At 36.0% G+C, this 20,178-nt stretch overlaps 1 protein-coding gene across 1 annotated transcript in view; it reads left to right on the top strand.

Annotated features, from left to right (window-relative positions):
* The window catches only part of nol4lb (nucleolar protein 4-like b), a 114,991-nt gene that overhangs the window by 29,424 nt on the left and 65,389 nt on the right, over positions 1-20,178 (top strand). Inside the window, 1 exon segment of the mRNA XM_051878998.1 lies at positions 2,278-2,390. Within this exon segment, the coding sequence (XP_051734958.1) occupies positions 2,278-2,390 (113 nt within the window).

Below are 20,178 nucleotides of genomic sequence, written 5' to 3'. Positions count from 1 at the left end.
ATCAATGCAACTTTCATGAAGTAAACTGTCACTAAAAGCCTTCCTTCCGCTGGAAAAAATAGTCCCTGACCGTGAACAGCAACAGAAGTCATTAGATGGTGGCAAAGACTGTCTTTATGAGTGTGTCAGTCAGTAGTGAAGACTTTTACATTGAAAAGACTGAATTGTTGTGAACACGGAACAAGACGCAGCTGACAAATGCTTTGACTAGCGCTGTCAGTCATGGGAAAACCCCTTAACTGTTAAAAGGACAAGATAATACATCAGACATTTAAACAGTTTTTTTTATTATGAACACGACTGACCTGAAGGAAAATGCTAAATCTGAATGCAGGTAATAAACTCGCTCACTCGATTTCTTTCTCACAACACTCTTCTACATAATACAGTAAGCTTCAATGAACAATATCAAATGAGAACATACAGTTTACGTTGCTAAGATTGGTTGCTAAGGGTGTTGTGTAGAGATACACAGAACCGTTGGGTGAAGCGGTCATAGCCGTGTTTTATTGTGAATAAAATACAGCTATTGACCAATCAGAATCAAGGACAGGAACTATCCGTTTTAAAAGTGATTTTATAATAATGTCAAATTAAAAGTTTAACTTTAAAGCGCATTTTAAATAATTATGTTTTAATAATCTTTTGTTGTGCTTTAAAGTAGTACCCTTATTTTGATGTGTTGACTAACATACTAAAGCACATGTAAAGTACTTGATTACAATTTTATCTGTAGTTTAATTTGATATTACATTTAAAATGTATATTTTAAATGTACTAAATAGCAACTTCATCATTGTAAAGTTTACCATAGTTTACCATGAACGCTAGTACAAACAGCAGTACACTTTAACCATAACAGAATTATGAAATTACATATAAAGATGTACTTAAGTACTACTTAAATGGGTCAAAAGCACAACTAATTGCAGTTAATATAAATAAAACATGCAAATAAGTGTCCGTTTGCATTCAAGTATATTCTTTTAAAGTATATTATTTCCATAGTAAGTACTCTTTTTAAAAATATGCCTAAGTGAACTTCTTTTTCACAAGTGGTATTACCTTCAATAATTTACGCTAGCTTGTTTGTCTTCATTATTTTCTTTTTTGTTGCATTTCTTTGCTGCCTCACTGATATATATATATATATATATATATATATATATATATATATATATATATATAATATACATTTTGAAAGATTAGTGACCAAACAACAAATTTTATCAATTTTCTTTTTTTTTGCAGTCCAAGCCTAAGTGAAAAATTTATTGCACAACTAAATCAGGGAGTCTTTTTAGCAGCCTGACAAAACTGGAAGCCTGAAAATCATTTTTTGTCTTTAACCATTATTATGTTTGTTTTAGTGGTGATCTAGTTCCTGAAGGAATATATATATATATATATATATATATATATATATATATATATATATATATATATATATATATATATATATATATATATATATTCCTTCAGGAACTAGATCACCACTAAATCATATATATTTTTTTTTTTTTAGTTTGTTTGTTGTGGTAAATCCATATGAAATGAGAAAATGAGGTTGATCAATACACAGCAAACAGCTCATCCATTACTGATAGCCTGTGTGTGTGTGTGTATGTGTGCGTGAGATTATCAGCAGGTAATGGGTTGCTTCATGGCTCTTTTAACTCAAAGCTGATAAAATCCATAAATGAGAAGGATGTTACTTGACTAAAAACAGCCTCCACATTTACGAAGTCTAAAGGAAATGGTTGAGAATTCCTCACATTGTGTTTTAGACCTTCTTCAGAACACTCAGGAAGACCATAAGTGCACTTCTTTGTGTAAGCGCACTTAAAATTTAGTGTATATGTGTGCATTAATCACACACACAGATGAATTAAAAAAACAAATCAGTCATCATTATTGTCACTGTCAGAAGCATTATCATCATGATCTTTCCAAACATTCATGATGATTTTTTTTCACACAGTAGCATTGGATGAAAAAATTATCATCTGTTGGGGGAATTTTTGTGCATTTCTCTATGCCTATTAATGTAATTTGCATATGGATTTTTTTATAATTAGGCCTTTGTTTGGATTGTTAATCTGGCAGAGACAGAAGTGTGACTGCAGAAAACACAGGGACAGATACTGCCCTCTAGTGACAGATTAGAGAAATAACACTCTTTATATGATTCTCGGGTATAACAACAGAATTATTCACTTTTCCTGTCACGATAATTATGTATAGCCTCACTGTTGTAAATCTCTCATGCTCTCTTAGAGAATAACCAACCAACATCTCTGGCGGCCGACCTCATAGACTACAACATGCCCCTCACGACAACATACCTGAAACAGAAGAAACTACAGTGCATGAACAACAACAACGAACAGGTAAAGCACTCTTCTCTAATATCTCTGTGTGTTCACTGACCGACATACAGTCAGTGTGTAGACATCCATATCCAGATGGTGCAGAAATCATTGTGGGTGTTGTGTTTTACTTTAGTTTGCATTTATTTATTTTATTACATATTCAGATATTTCAGGCACTTTCAGCGTGTACTCCAGGTAATATGCAGTAACAAGAACTCTGCCACATCGGCCACCTGTGGGTGGGGTGGGTGGTTGTGAGTTTGTGTGGTGTGGTATTTAGAAGGAATGGCAGTTAGTTCTGTTCTAATTAACAAGTTTTCTGAGCAGCTTGCTAATTAGCTGAGGTGTTAGAAAACCGGTGAAGTGCCAATCTAACAAAGAAAGGCAAACCATACTTAAAGTCGTGCACACCTCAGGTTGTACACACAGAAACTTATACTCAGTTGTATAGTTTGCTCAGTAGAGCAAAGCTAGCTTAACCAGCAAGACCTCAGTGGTCAAACAGCTTCACCAAAATAACCATGATGGCTAGTTTAGGCTAACTAATTTTTTTACAGTTTTTTTTTTTTTCAACCGCTTACACACATTTTTAAAACTTTTCCTTTTTTTCAAAACTTTACACACAAATCCAAGAATTGCACACACAAAATCAAAATGCCTCACATCTCTTGCAAAATGAAGCACTGCATTCAAAATATCACAAACACATCTCAAAAGCAAACATTTGTCTTACATTGCAAACACCTTTGCCATAATATTCTATTTTTGGATATATCATACACAGTTATTCAAAACCTAAAGCTCTTCTTTCATGAGCTCCTATGTGCATTTCTGTAAAAGATTGAAAGTAATTGGCAGAAAGATGTTGAAAAATTCACAGTAAACACGAAAGCAAGATAGAAAGCAAACTATTTATTTTTTACTGTAAGCATTTGTGGTTGTGAATACAGTATTACACAGTACGAAAGAAAAGAAATACATCAACCATGTGTAGTTGGACAGAAACAATGGTTGTGTTTGAAAAAGGAAATCAAGATACTTCCTGTTAGATTTTTGTGTGTTACATAGAGAATTGTGTGTTGTGTTTTGCAAAAAGTGTTTTATGAAATTGAAAGTCAAAGGCCTGAGAATTAGTGTATGGTTTTGCAGATTTGGCGTGTGGTTCTGGTGTTTGAGTGTCAGGTTTCAGAAATTGTGTAATAAGTAAAGATTTTGTAAGCAGTTGAAAAAAACATTTAATGTTCATTTAATGTTAAGTGCTAAAAATGACATCATAAAAATCATGGTTTTAAACAACATTTGGACATTTTTAGACCAAATATTGATAACAGTGTTATTAAATAACAATTCTGGTTGCCTAACTTCGCTTGGCATGGCTATACTGTTCCTTCAGCTAGTCTGGCACACAACCTAGACAACACTAACCACTATAAAACTGTCTGAACCAGCATTCATACTGGTCTAAGCTGGTCTTTTCCATTTCAGTACACTCTCTAAACTGGTTACATTTTTCCTATACTGTGTAGCCAATGCAAGAAAAGGCATTCCACAGTTAGATTTCCTTTTATTATAGAATCTACCTGTGCACTGCAGTTGTTTGCTTTCAATTTACTGTGAAATTCTTCCAAGAATCTCTAATATAAAATGTCCTAATATAAAACCTCACACTGCTTATAGGAATCTGTTTTGAATACATACCTTTAGTGTGAGAGGTTTTGTTTTGAGAAAATTGCAGGGAGCAGACAGGAAGAGAGTGTGTGTCTGTGTGTCTGTGTGTGTGTGTGTGTGTGTGTGTGTGTGTGTGTGTGTGTGTGTGTGTGTGTGAGAAATATTGTAGTTTTGGTTTCCAAAGGGTGTGGCATGAAAAGAGAAGCGGGCAGATGATGAGTTAAAAGCACAAGAAGCACTATAAAAATAGGGTAGTTCAGTTCTGTATCCCACTACCTACTATTATGTTAGATAAACTATTATCTTGCATAACATTACCATAGCATGAAATCAAGCTAGTTTTAAACACATGAAAAAACTGTACCTCTTGATTAAAAAAGGGGATTTGTCCCACCTCAAAGGTTGACCTTCTTAACTGTGTCAAACTATTAAAATTAAACAACTATGTAATTTTGACATAATGTGCTAATTTGATTTTGTTTATACATATATATATATATATATATATATATATATACATATATATATACATATACACGTTTATAAATAGCTACATGTGACATAACTACAAAACAACATTTGGTCCCAAATTAACCAGCCTCTACCAAGTGACAGCTTAATTTAGCCTACATTTGCAGTTTATTCAGTTTTGTCTTCTTGAAATTTTATTTCATTTTTATGTTCATTACTAAAAACAATAATAACCTCATACAAAATAGGGTTTTAAATAACATTTAGACATTTTTTTAGACCAAATATTGATAACGGGGTTGCAAAAATCGAAACCCTTGTGTAAAATTAACATATATTACCATTTAAAATTTTGGTGTTGGTAAGATTTTTTTAAAGCTTTTGAAAGAAGTCCCTAAAGCTCACCAAGGCTGCATCTTTTGGAAAAAAAGACAGTAATCAAAAATACAGTAATATTGTGAAATTATTATATAATTTAAAGAACTATTTTCTATCTGAATATATTTTAAAATGTCATTTATTCCTGTGATGGAAAAGCTGAATTTTCAGCAGTCTTCAGTGGCACATGATCCTTCAAAAATCATTCTAATATGCTGATTTGATGCTCAAGAAACATTTATTATAATTAAACAGTTGTGCTGCTTATTTTTGTGGAAACCATGATTTTTTTTTTTTTTTTTTGAGGGTTTTTTGATGAATAGAAAGCATTTATTTGAAATAGAAATCTCTTGTAATATTATAAATGTCTTTCACTTTTAATCAATTTAGTGCATCTTTGCTACATACAAATAGTAATTTCTTTAAATAAAAAATCTAACTGATCTCAAACTTTTGAACAGTAGTGTAAAATGAAATATAATTTGACCTCCTAAAGCTAGCGATGATCATTTGAAGGTTAAGCTCCTCCTTTCATTGTTAAATGTCCTATTTTGTACGCTATTTGCAGAAAGTGCCAAGAGGCAGATGGAGAGAAGCAGAGTTAGAGACGGCGACTAAGTGCTGAGATATAGAAATAGCAAAAGAAAAGAGAGAGAAACTCAGAGAGTCACACAAATAAGCAGAATAATTAACAAAGAGGCCCTTGGATGAGTAGGAGCGAGAGCAGAGGATGTGGCGAGGAGGATGGTCGGCTCTGCAGGACGCGTGTGTCCAGCTCAATTCAATAAAGAAGGAAATTAGCAGCATCCTTCCTGCAGGCTGCAGACTCCCGGCTCTCAGAGGGGGGATGGAGGAGATTAAGGAGAGGGGGAATGTTCATTATCGTTTATGGCCTTTTTTTCCCCCATTTGCTGTATCTCCTCTTCAGGAAACTCATTTTGCTCTCTCTCCTCCTTTAGCTCTCTCTCTCTCTCTCTCTCTCTCTCTCTCTCTCTCTGGGGAAAGGTGTGAGATTCTCAAATATTCTTGCAAATGATAAAGGCCTACTGTAGTAACACATGATAGAATTTGTTCCATCTACATTCCTACTTTTTCATGCGTTAAATGGATAATCATTGTTTCTTTTATGTGATAGTCAGCTTTTCTGAAAAATAGCTGCATTCGTAAGTGTTATGTATTTCGTCCATTGTCACACTAAAAAAATTAGCAGTGTCACTACTAAATTTAATATGGAAGAGGTGGCAAGTCCAGCAGTGTGATTGAATGTGAATGTCACTTGTTCTTATCAATGCTGTATTGTGCCATTTTGTCTGTAGGTGGCAGATTTACCAAGCAATTCATTCTGCTAACTAACAATATACTAGCTGAACAAAGTTGCTGTGTAGTCTTTTGCTGGCTTATTTCAGATACACTACAAGAGTCAAAATCAACATTTTAGTTACCATGACAGACTGTTTTATTCTTTTGTCACATATTTTCTCTGTTTTGGTTTTTGAGGGCTATTTTTAACCTGTGCTGAAGATTGATATGGGTTTCTATTAGTTGACCTGTGCCTTGTTTTACTCCTCATTATCTTGTGTTTTTGTAGTCCCCTATTTGGTTTAGTTCTTTGTCTGTTCTCGTCCGTGTTATAAGGTTTTCTGTCCCTCAGTATATTCTTGGTGTTTTCTTTTAAAGGGTAGTTTCATCCATAATTGAAAGTTCTGTCATTAATTACTCACCCTCATGTCATTCCAAACCCGTAAGACTTTTGCTCATCTTTGAAACACAAATGAAAATATTTGAATGAAATCTGAGAGATTTCTGTCCCTCCATCGACAGTCCACGCAACTACCACTTTGATGCTTCAAAAAGTTACTAAAGAGATTGTAAAACCAATCCATATGAATCAAGCAGTTTAGTCCACATTTTCTGAAGAGACACAGTTGCTTTATATGATGAACAGATTTAATTTTGGCTTTTATTCAAACATTCATCAACACACACATCATTTATGGAAAATGGAAGCTTGTTTGCTTGACACATGCGAGAACCAATCAGGTTCATTCTCCTGTGTTACGCAGCACGTTTGAGCTTCCGCAAGAACCAATCAGGTTTGTTCTCGCGCGTCAAGCCTTTAAGGTTGAGCTTCTGTTTATGTTCGCTGATCAATGTTTATATGTAAATAAAAGCCTAAATTCAGTATTTTCATCATTTAAAGCGGTCGAGTGTCTTCAGAAAATTTGAACTAAATCGCTCGATTCATGTGGATTCATTTTACGATCTCTTTATGAACTTTTTGAAGCATCAAAATGGTAGTTGCGTGGACTGTCAATAAAGGGACAGATTCTCTCAGATTTCATTTAAAATATCTTCATTTGTGTTTCGAAGATGAACAGCTTTGGAACGACATGAAGGTGAGTAATTGATGATTTTTAAAAAAATTTTTTTTTATCATTATTATTAATTTTTGGGTGAACTAACCCTTTAATAAAAATACTGCCGGCAATTATATTCTCTTCTCTCCCTGTGTGAACCAAGCCGTGACACACATTGTAAACTGGCTTGGACTCACAATGTCTTCTTGCATTGCTGTTGTATATCTTTTTTCCTTAACGTCATTCTAAATATAACGCTGGTGCAGTTTGCGTTATGAGCACAAATTGTATTTCCTGATTCCTTTGAATGTATGTGCTTCTCTTGAGGGCTCCATTAGTGACTCTTAAATCAAAGAGTGTGTATGTGTATGTTCATGCACTTAGATGTGCACTGGGTAATTGAGACAGTAGGCTAGTTACTGTACTGATGTATAGGAAAAGAAAAAAACTTGGCTGATTTCCTTGTTTGTTCTTATTTCATCATACAGTCTTCAATTTGCTGAGACAGTGAGTATATGGAATGAATATACAATTATTGAGGTCTTTCTTTAGCAAACTCCAAAACAGATTATTTTTATATGAATATGGATTTTCATCACAAATGTCGCTTTTACAGTAGAGGAAGATGGAGGCAGAAAGAAAAGAGGGAGGGAGGGAATGGGAATTGCTCTAAAGTGGTTTTGGTGATTCTGTACCTCACTGTACTTATAGCGGGGGTGTGACGTCAGCTCCCGCGGCCCCGCCTCCATCTTCGGGGCTGGTTGCTGGAGAGAGTCGCGCGGAAGGCTCTCGCGACCGCAGCAATATTGTTGCAATATTAAACGGATAGAGAGTGGAGAGGAGAGGGGTTCTGCAACGAGAGCTGATCTGAGAAGAATATTAAAAACAAAATTGCGTCCACCAGTGAAGGTAAGGACTCAATTAGGCTGGCATGACTTCATTATCTTAAATAGCAGGTTATTATAGATTTCCCCACAGCAGAAAACGGCGTTTGTTGACTAGAGCTGCAAAGAGCGTATGGGAAGGTCGTTATGATTATTTATTTTTTCTAATTGGGGTTTAATACTGAGGTATGACATCTGTATATTTTAAGTTGAACAGTTAAATCGACATAGCCGTTGTTTACCATGGCGTTTAACCTGTACAAACACGCGACGCGTTTGCCGGTCAAGTTGAACAGTATGTTGATGACGGAATGAAAACGGTCATTTTAACATGTAGGCTACCTTGGCAACAGGATAGCGTCCGTAGATGCGTTAGATTGTTTATCATCAGTCAGCATTTCTGACTGAAGTATTTGTGACTGTCATATGTTGTAAAATATGCGCTTTCTGCACGCTTGATGGATTACTGATAATGCATGCATGGATGGACAGCAGCGTGTTTTTACTTTTTTTGTTCAGTTTTTTTTTTTTTCGTTTTATTTAACGTTATAGCACGAAGAGTATAAACACAACCTGGCAGAAATATGTGCAGGACAGTCAGTTGGGTCTATTTGAAGTCTTATCCTTGTTTTTTTTTTTTTTTTTTTTTTTTTTTTTTTAAACATGTACTACACATAGGATATGAAGCCTATAGAGAAAAACATGAAACTTACATGCTAATAACATCTGAACTATAAACAATAGAAATGTATGAGACAGAATTGTTGAGGTCAGACTGTCTGAAATTCTTTATGGATCATGACATTGTTCTAGCTATATGAAAATATAAATTATAGAGTTATGAACTGATTACATAGTATGTAAATGGTGGATGAAGGAAGGGCATCATATGTCATATGAATGGATTTGGCCATTTAACTTAAGGAATGATTGAGGTGTATAAATGTTGCATATAGTCAAGATATTAAAGTTAGAACGGTAAGGACTTTACCAGATAACATTGCTGGAAATGATGTATGGATAAATTAAGCTGTATTTTTAACATGACTTTTGCTGAATGACGATAAACATACACTTATATGGTAACTTTATTAACTTTTAAACTTAATCTTATTTAATAATATATTTTATTTAAAATGTCCAGCATGTGCTTTGAAGCGTTTTGTTGTGGGTTTTTATCAGGATCTGGCAAAGCTGGTTCTGCAGGCTTACACATGCATGAAGGACTGAAACCAGAGAACAGCTTACTAACTTAGAAATATCTAAAAGTGCTTTATGAATCATTAAGATTCATACATTTGAGAACTTTCTGCCTTGCTTTGCCCTTTACCTTTGCAGACGGCAATTGCCATATAGGTTCAAGTCAGCATTAAAAAAAAAAAAAAAAAAAAAGGTATTTATTTGTTTAATGCTTATTTCTTGCTGTACCTTGGCTGTAATTTTGTGTGAATTATGTTTTGTGCAATTAATAGACAGCTAAGCAGTTATTCCGGTGTTGTTTCTGTCTCTTCTGCTCTTCTGTGCCTCTGGCAGGTGGTTTTATAGACTGGTGTGAGCGTTTAAGAACCGAAGAAATGTGCCACTGAGTCAAATGCCAAAATTCACTTATCCCTCCATCTTTTTAACCTTTTACAATCCTTACTTTGTGACTCTTTCAATTTTTAGCATGACACACTACCCCATTTTTTTTTTAATATACTCTGTTGCACATTTACTAGGGCTATTTAAACGTCCCTTTCTGGTTACGTTTAATGGCCATGCAAATTAAAAGCAGAGAGGGTTGACAAAGGGTTAAAGGCTTTAAAACGTCCTTTATCATCCTCTGCCTTCTGCCAGAGCTTCACAAGGATAAAGCCTACCAAAATAAAATCACTTTTTTTGACCCCACGTCAGCCTGTCCAGCAGAAGGGAAGCTCCATGAGCCATAATCCCTCCCTATAGCCAAGCTGTTCGGCAGCAAGGATCTCCCTCGCTCCTTCTCTCCCTCCTCCTCCCCTTTGCGCACTAGGCATCTAAATAGTCAAACTCATCCTCTCCCATAATTTTTTTCCCCGCTCCCTTCCGCTTGCACTCCTTGTTTCTCTCCTCCTCTGTCCTTTTTCAGCTCTGGTTCTCTGAGTCTATTGTTCTTTGTATTGTCCCTGTGGTATTCCAGTGACTGTCTCTTTGCTCCTTCGTTCTCTGAGAGGGTCTGTACCATCCTCTGCTCTTCTCCAGCCATTACAAGACGAATCAAAATTCCCATCTGGATCCCCGAGATGCGCCTCTTTCTCAGCGCCACTGTTTCAGTGTTCACGGGTCTGTATGGCCACTTGTTCTCGCATCACTGCAGATGGGATGTGCTGTATCTTAAAGTCAAACCACCACCAAATCACCAAGCCCTCTTATTTTTCCATGTCTGATATACAGTACACTACCATTCAAAAATTTGAGGTCAGTACCAAGAAATGTATACTTCTACATGAATGTATTAAATTAATCAAAAGTGACAGTAAAGACATATGCTGCGTCCGAAATCGCATACTGTTGAGTAGGTACTACTTTGAATTTAAATTTACTTCACGACCGTTGTAAAAGTACGTTCTATATAGTACGAATGCTTGTATTATGAATGAATTCGGACTTATTACTGTCACATGACCAACCCGCGTCTGTTATGTCCCTTCAACTCGTATGCACACTTCAGAATCTCAACGGTAGTAGTAAGTCATCCGGGTACTTTTCGCATACTGTTTTTCGAATAGTACGAATTCAGACATACTACTCTGTTCGCATACTGTTTTTTGTGTACTATATAGTAGAGAAGTATTCGATTTCGGATGGAGCGATAATGTTACAAAAGGTTTCCATTTTTAAATAAATACTGTTCTTTTGAACTTTCTATTCATCAAGAAATCCTAAAAAAATGTATCATGGTTTCCACAAAAATAGCAAGCAGCACAACTGTTTATAGAATTGATAATAAGACAATTTTCTTAAGCACAAAATCAGCTTATTGGAATAATATGCATATTAGAAAGGATCATGTGACATTGAAAACTGGCGTTATTATGCTGAAAATTCAATTTTACCATTAATTCAGAAAATAGTTATTTAAATTGTAATCATATTTCATAATATTACTGTTTTTTTACAGTATTTTTGATCAAATTTTTGATCAGCCTTGGTAACCATAAGAGACTTCATTGAAAAACATTAAAAAAATCTTTCTGACCCCAAACTTTTGTATGATTGTGTATGTAGTGACGATTTTTCACTCTCCAATCAATACCTGATGGACTAGCCTATATTAAGTCCTGTCCTAATTTTTTGTTCTTGTTTTATATCCTGTTTCAGAAATATGCTATATTACAGGAATGAAATGGGTTGCAATTGCAAATGACGTTATGTATCAACTTAAAAGTTTTCCCCATATTTTCCCTAGGCTGTTTTTGATTTGTCATAACATTCCGATTGCCCAAGTAGCCGCAGCTGGTTTGAGCTTAATTATTTCTGAGCATCTCTGTGCATCTGTGCCACTGAGCAATCTATTGTCATCACATCCAAGTGCCCAAATGCAGTATGTTTGTTTAGAATGTTATTGTTGTTCTTTTACAGCCCATGCGAGCGTTGGGCTAACCAATGAGATGCTCTCCTGATGATGGGTACCCCACTGTGTAATTTCTTGTCTTTTCATGGCTCGTTTCCTCTTGGGCAACATGTGCTTAGACCGGAGGGGGAATCTAGGATGTGACATACAGGCTCCCTGGTGCCCTTTCTGCTTGTCTGTGCTTTCCCGGTGCTTCACTGTATGTAAGACTCATCCAGCAGAACGTCAGGCCTCTCTTTGGAGCAGCCTGTGCTTTACCGTTACTTATCCAAAGTCTGAAAGTGGACCTTAGGGTATCTTCCCTGCTGAAAAGAATGCCTTTCACTCTGGTCCTGGCTAGTTTATGCTGGTGCTGATTTGGCTGACTGAATCTACATTGTATGTAGATAAATCTCTGCCTAAAGGTGCGGTCACATTTACCTTTGTGCTGCAAAATTTCACTTGTTCAAAATCCAGTCATGTAAAATAGAAATCCAAGCTATCAGGAGTTTCGAGTGAGGCAGAAAAAAATCTCTGTGTGTATTTCAAATCGGATTCAAGTTGGTCACACAAATTTACAGCGTTAACCAACAGAAAGCTGCTTGATTTAAAAGTGACTTATGCAGCGGATTGTTACATTATTGACAATAGACAGTGGACCTTTTTTTGCCTGCAAAATTTTGCTGAGATTTTGGCAATGTGACCACTCTTGTACTCTGACAGTGTTTCCTGCAGTGCTGAATCTAAAAATAATGCTTTAGTTGAGTTTGAGAATGAGACACATGAGAATGTGATTTCTTTACATTGGCCAATACTGAGCCTGCGTTCGGACGTAGAACACGGAAGCGCTGCACTGTGTTTACAATGTGAACAGCGTAGGAGAATGACCGGAAATAGAAGAAACTGTTGAATAAATTTGTTATTTTTGTTTTGTTTTTGTGTGCAAAAAGTGTTCTCGTCGCTTCATAACATTAAGGTTGAACCACTGTAGTCACATGGACTATTTTAACAATGTCTTTATACCTTTCTGGGCCTTGAAATTTGTTCAGATGTTTCTGTGTACAGGGAGATCAGAAAGCTCTTGGATTTCATTAAAAATATCTTAATTTGTGTTCCGAAGATGAACGAAGGTCTTACTGGTTTTGAATGACATGAAGGTGAGTAATTAATGACAGAAATTTCATTTTTGGGTGAACTAACCCTTTAACATCTGACTCACTCACTGAACCGAAGTCATTACTTTTAACTATATCTGACTTAAAATTGTTATGTTGTAGCTATTTGAAGTAACAAAAATGTTTTTGTTTTTTTTAATAGTTTTAGTTAACTTTAGCTACACTATACTTTAACGAATTTATGACTTGTGCTGTATGACAATACGAAGAATAAAGATTTACTTAAAGCGTAACTTTAAAAAAAAAGTTCAGTGTTTTTTGTTTAAAAAAGAAAAAAAAAGTAGATAAAAGTATAATACAGTTGTGTATAGCAAAGTTATGGTCATTTAATTGATGGTTCTTCAAAAAGTACTAATAAATATTAATGGAATCATTAGGTGGAGTTAGAATTGTAATCAAAATCGTAAAATTCCCATCCCTAACCAACAATGTTGGTGTAATTTTAATCTGTACTTTATTTGTGGGATTTGTGCTTTGTGGAGGAGGGAAAGGGGTTAATCGTCAAGATAGATTTGTGACTGACTGGATTAGAGAAGAATAGCAGTAGTGGGACCTACAGTAATCCGTGTGTCTGTTGAATGCTGGGTTTGACCTCATGAGGCTTGTTGTGTCATCTGCTTTTAAATTCTGTTGAGTTGCTGTTTGCTCCCTACAAATCAGGCTGTGAAATGGGAAATCTTGATCATCATCTTTCTTTCTTTCAGTTCTTCCTCTAAACATTTCCTCTAAACATTGCTCATGCTGAACATTGTCTCTTGTCCCTGAAAGACTAAATTGATCATGCCCCTTTTTTTCATGCTTACAAAAAGGCTAGGACACTGCAGACAGAGATGATGGGATCAGTAGCAGAGGTCGTTTAGAGACAATAGTGGTCGGCTGCAGAAGCCGCATTGGGAAGACATCAGTTGGTCAGTGCGTACAGAAAGAGCGGGCTGAGATCGGTTGCAGAGGTCACAAACATGCACGGCTATGCCAGTCGTCTCTGCTGACCTGGATAAAGCCATTGCTCCAAGGTATATCTTACAGGAAGTGAGGTCATCTCATATATCAGTATTCCTCGAGTGGCATTTTTTTGCAGTGTAATCTGGTTTATATATACACTACCATTTCTATACGGTCCTGATGGTCAGTTTAACTGTGCGAGAGGACATCAGGACATCTATGTGAGTACATTCTTATTTCACTTCACACAAACAGCTGTGTAATTGTATGTGCTGGTCCTTGACAGATATTTTCTACCCATAAAAGATGATAAAACAAGCCTTTATTGTCAACATTTGTCAAGAAATGGCTCCCTTTAAAATTCCAGCAGCGATGCATGTCTCATAGAGAAAAACACATCTATGCCAAAGGGTGGGGAATATGTTTTTGTCTTATCTCAGCAGGAGTAAGTATCAAAGGCTTATGTGCTTCACAGGAACGTGAGACACTTCATTGAGTAGAAAAAAGCCAGAATGTTTGTTTAATGACTCCAGTGAAGTTCTGCTTTTAAAAAACACACTTTTTCTGACTGCAATATCAGACAATAACTAGTGATGGACATTTTTTTGTCAATTCATTTTGAATACTGATAGTTCTCAAAAACGAGTACTGGCCCGTGCCAGTAGACACACGCTGTTATGAATGCCCGTGTGGCCGTGCGCATTTTACTTTCGCTTTCAAATTAGCGATTTTCATCAAAATGATTCAGGCATCACTGCTGCTTTCAAATATAGTTTCATTTTATTTCGCCGGTCTGGATGGCATGCAGTTCTCACGCTAACCAATCAGACCTCAGGAACCTCCCAAAATGCTGCAATACCCATTCAGAAAAAAAGAAATATATTTTTAAAAGTCATGGCAATTATCGTTTTCATGATTGATTGTATCTGAGTACTCGAGTACTCGTGCACATCCCTAACAAGAACTCAAAAACCTTGTCAGGAATTGCTGTCATACTGTGGAATATCTGTTAAGCAAGTATCTGCACAAAAGCAGAGATGTTTTTCCCAGAGTATAATGTGAAGAAATGGACAAAAATGCCCCATGTGTTTCATTTAGCAATGCTGTAGGGAGCAATCATGCCTCCTGCCGAGAGGGGGAAGAAATCACGTGTTTGGCTCAGCTCTGATTCAGGAAGCAGAGCAGGTACAATACCAACCCCCTCCCATAAGCCATTGATTTAAAGCTGTGGTTTTATCAATGATATAATGGACCACTCTGGGCATTCGGCTTTTGAGGTTATTGCCACCTATGCAGAAATGAAGTAGTGAACTATGGCTAATTTATCCTGCCAACGAGGCACATGGATGTCATGATGGTTGACAAGTTTTTCTAGAATAATAAAAAAAAATAGTTGTCCCCACGATTTGTCCCTAAGGGGGAACATCTAGTAACACATATAGTTTGTGGATTGTGAGTTTTTAGAATCTTTTTTTGAAATTTTTTTACAAGTGTATACACTACCATTCAAAGGTTTGGGGTCAATAAGATTTTTTTTTTATTTGAAAGAAATCAATACTTTTATTTAGAAGGGATGCATTAAATTGATTAAAAGTGACAGTAAAGACATTTATAATGTTTCTATTTCAAATAATCTTTTGAACTTTGTATTCAAAAAATCATGGTATCGTGCTGCTTAATATTTTTGTGGAAACCATAACTGTTTTAAAAGGTGATATTTAGAAATATTTCTTGAGCACCAAATCAGCATATTAGGGGCCATTCACACAGAATGCGATTTTCCAATCCACTGCGCTACTTTTCCATTGCTTTTCAGCTTTTAAAAAAACGCAATCTCTAGACCTTTTTTTGTTCTACTGATCTGCATCTTGCATTTTTAACAGCAAAGATGCATTCTGTGTGAATCAGCTCTTAGGGTGTACTCACACTAGGCGCTCTGAACCATGCCCGAGCGTGTTTGACAGGTGTGAGCGCTCCGTTCCGTGCCCTGGCGCGGTTCGTTTTGCCGTCCCTGGCCCGCTTGGAAGAGGTGGGCCAGAGCGCGGTTCGCATGCAGTGTGAGTGCTAACCGTGCTGGAGCACAGAACAGCTACTACTTTTGTGTGCGCTACTGTCATCATTACGACGGCAAACATCTTTATTACTACTTTGATAGTACACTTATCAATTCATGTAATTAATTTGAGTGTATTTGGGTTTATAACGGGTCTGCTTCTCACCTTATTGATGAACAGGAATTGTAGTTTGCGAGTAAAGCTGCAAATTCCTCCATTAACATCAGCTGCTGTAAAAATCCTCTGATACGTGCAAGTGAAAATCGCTGTGCGGCATAAATGATAAATATATTAGGCAGTATCTTAGCGAAATTGCATTTCTTTCTGTTTTCTTCCATTCAGAAATTTTCATCGTATATGACGTAAGCGTGCTTCGGCCCAGAACGTTAAGACAAATATGAGTGCAGGCCAGCGGGGGAGGGGGGAGGGGGGACAAGCGCACTCCGTCTCGGTTCAAGGCAACCGTGCCTAGTGTGAGTACACCCTTAGAATGGTTTCTGAATGAGATTAGAATAGTTCTTAAATGTTATAATAATTCACAATATTACTTTTTTAATGTATTTTTATATATGCCGCTGTAGTGAACATTAAAAAAATGTGCTGACCCAAAACTTTTGAACAGTAGTGTATATGTCTGTTATAAAAATAACACTTTTTAGTTTGTTTAGGTTCAGCATGTCAATTTTCATGCATTATGTGTTCTTAAACATAGAGCACACTCTAACTATTTATAAATAGTCATAGGCTGGCTAGAAACTGGCTATAAATCTTCTCACAAAGTCCACTTTGTGCAGCTAAAACCAGAATCTGAACAGTTCTAACAAAAGAGAAATTTAATTTTTGTACAATTGTATGTAGATTTAAAGCCTGATATTTGACTGAGCAACCACAAGAGACAGGATTTGATGAGCAGCTTCAAGTGGTCATTGGGAATGCAGGTGCCGTTATCCATGCCGGATGCCAGGCAGGAACAATACTGCATTTCTAAGGTTACAAACACAAAAGCTTGAGTGGTGTCCTCAAAAAAAAAAAAAGTGGCCTTGATCTGGAAAGTGGATTCACTTTTTATATACACAACATCAGCTTGAAGCAACTTGTACTTACTGTGAAAAAACGTTTTTTTTTATTTTTTTTTTTATAGTACCATCTATAATACCATATAGTTCATGGAGATTCATGCCTTGCCCGTAACTGTTACACTGATTTGTTAAGAAATGTAAGACTTTTCATAGAAGCTTCCAAAGGCTTGTGTGCAGATGAACTGGACTTTTAGGTGAAAGGTATAGCCTACTTTTATGTTGTGGTACACCATAAAGATATTTTTTTCCCCCTGGAATTTTAGTTGGTATCCTTTTTAAGAAACTTTTGTTAGGGTATATTGGATATTTCTGGTAAATTTGACTTGATGTTGGTTGTCATGTCTTTTACCGAATGGCTGTGATGATCAGCTCTCTGTGATCAGTGGAGAATAGCTGGGAAGAAGATATGTGAAGTGAATTTCATTTCCAGAAGTTTTTCATCTTCCTAGTGACTTTGTACTGATGTCTGTGCATAAACTCGTGGTTAATTAATCTGGAAAGCCTCCTGATAAATGTTCATATCATTCAGTGAAATATTATTTGTTTGTTGTGATAAAATCCCTAAAAAAAATGTTTAAAATGTATAAAAATTTAAGGAAAATATGTAATATTTTGGATACTGTATCTGGCCACCATTCATTTAAAGTAAAGTACAGATTTATAGTCTGTTAATATAAATCAATTATAATTATATATAAATATGTTAATATTATAATAAATTATATAAATATAATGTAATGATAAATAATATTAATATTATGAAGAGAGCATATTTATATTATATATTTTAATAAATTATAAAAGGAAATAGAAATATGTGTTTATAAAGTAAATAAAAAGCAATAACATTTATTTAATTAAAAAATGGAATATAATGCACAAGTCATGTGAACTACTTTTATGGTGTTTAAGCTCGACAGTCCCAGTCCTTATTCATTTTCATTGTATTGAAAGGAGGGGCCATATATTCTTTTTGTGTTCCACAGAAGAAAGTAAGTGATTATAACAAACAACATGTATTAAACATTGGAGAAATGACACACTTCACCTTTAAAGCTTATGAAGACCTCTATGACGGATATGAGCGATGCCTCTGAGAGACCCTCTTGTCTCTTTCCTCTTTTTGACTTTTGTTCTGGGTTGTGTATAGAATAATGGGCAGGGGTGGTAACCGAGCGCGCAGATTTGGTTTCGCTGCTCTTCAGAGAGGAAAAGAGGGGCATCTGCAGGCAGAAATAGCTCCCCTCCCCTCGCCTCTCGATCAATGAAGGTCCAGTCAGAATCATTGATCATAGCCCGTCTTCATGTAACAGAATGCTTTATGTTTTTTAGCCTGTGGCTGACACTGGGGTGTAATATCACAAACAGACACTGATATCAAACTGTCTGTTTGTCCTTACAGTGATTCGATCACATCCACACCTACATTTAAAAAAAAAAAATCTATAGGGTTTACTTTATATCATGTTTTGGATGCGTTATCACCAAGTGTGTTTTGGCATGATTATGCATGTATATTACCTTATGTGTCAGTGCTAGTTTTTTCCTTTTTCATGGCCGGTTTTCCTACCCAATCAATATTCTGCAGTGGAAGCTCATGGTCTGCAAGATGTTAATCCTCATCGGACCTCACAATGTGTGTTTTTGTGTGTGAGTGTTTGAGGGCGAATGGTTATGTGTTTAAGTGTGCAGGCTTACATGCCTTAGTAGAGTAACGGCACTATTATCAATACGCTCACCTTTCTGTGTTGAAATGATACAGTGTGCTTCCTTAGGAAGCTATTGATCCCAGTGGACGGAGGGAAGGTGATCAAAGACAGAAAGCTCATGTAACGTGCTCAGACATCTGTTGGACGTGAGAAATAAAGGATTTGACGTGACAGACAGCTGTCAGTGTTCATTCTAGGGCCCACAAAGATCTTGTGACCTTGTGTGTGGTGGATGTGTGAGAAATTGGCTTCTGAGCTGAATGTGCCGTCATGATTTGAGTTCCTGTCTATGCTATAACACTTCCTGTTGCTAACTTATAAAAAAAATGAAAATAGTTATTTTAAGTTATAAGATTGAATTTTTATTATTATGATTATTTTAAGAGTTTTTAAAGGGTTAGTTCACCCAAAAATTAAAATTCTGTCATTAATTACTCACCCTCATGTTGTTCCACACCTGTAAGACCTTCGTTCATCTTTGGAACACAAATTAAGATATTTTTGATAAAATCCGATGGCTCAGTGAGGTGTCCATTGACAGCAAAATAATTAACACTTTCAAATACTCAGAAAGCTAATAAAGACGTATTTAAAACAGTTCATGTGACTACAGTGGTTCAACCCTTAATGTTATGAAGTGACAAGAATACTTTTTGTGCACCAAAAAAACAAAATAACGACTTTATTCAACAATATCTAGCGATGGGTGATTTCAAAACAATGCTTCATGAAGCTTCGAAGCTTTACAAATCTTTTGTTTCAAATCAGTGGTTCGGAGCATGTATCAAACTGCCAGAGTCACGTGATTTCAGTAAACGAGGCTTCTTTACGTCATAAGTGTTTCGAAACGTTTCGAAATTTCAATGGTTCTCGTGACTTTGGCAATTTGATACACACTGCGAACCACCGATGCGAAACAAAAGATTCTGGATCGATTCTGAGATTTTCCAAATGCATCGCGATTCTCTCTCGATTCTGAGCTTAGATTTTAACAGCAGATGGCACTGCGTGCTTCAGCCATACTTTGCTTGCTTCCATTTCGTTACACACACCACTTGAACCTTTTATAAAATAATCATTCATAAAGTTCGAAAGGGTTGAAGCGAATTACAAGGGTGTTTGCAGTGGGCTGTTTACATTAATCTCGTGTCATAAAAACATTCTGAGGTGCAAGTACATTCATAGACTCGGCCGAAAGCACGAGTGCTCTTCTTCATGAGTGCTCTTCTTTGTGAGCATTTGAGTGTGCGGTTAAAAACTAGCCTAGAGCGCCATCTGCTGTTGAAAACTAAGCTCAGAATCGATTCAAGAGAGAATCGCGATGCATTTGGAAAATCTCAGAATCAATCCATGATTCGAGATGAATCGATTTTTTTTTTTTTTTTTTTTGTCCCAGCCCTAATTATTATTATTGTTATTATTTTATTAGAACTCGCATAAATGTCTGTCCAGACTAAAAAGGTACATCCCATTGTTTTTTTTAAGATGAAAGTAATTTTTAAACAATTATTATATTATTTT

This window comes from Ctenopharyngodon idella, chromosome 22 (assembly GCF_019924925.1).
Source record: "Ctenopharyngodon idella isolate HZGC_01 chromosome 22, HZGC01, whole genome shotgun sequence".
Taxonomy (NCBI): Eukaryota; Metazoa; Chordata; class Actinopteri; order Cypriniformes; family Xenocyprididae; genus Ctenopharyngodon; species Ctenopharyngodon idella.
The sequence above is the reverse complement of the archived record's forward strand: the minus strand, read 5'-3'. Positions and strand labels throughout refer to the sequence as shown.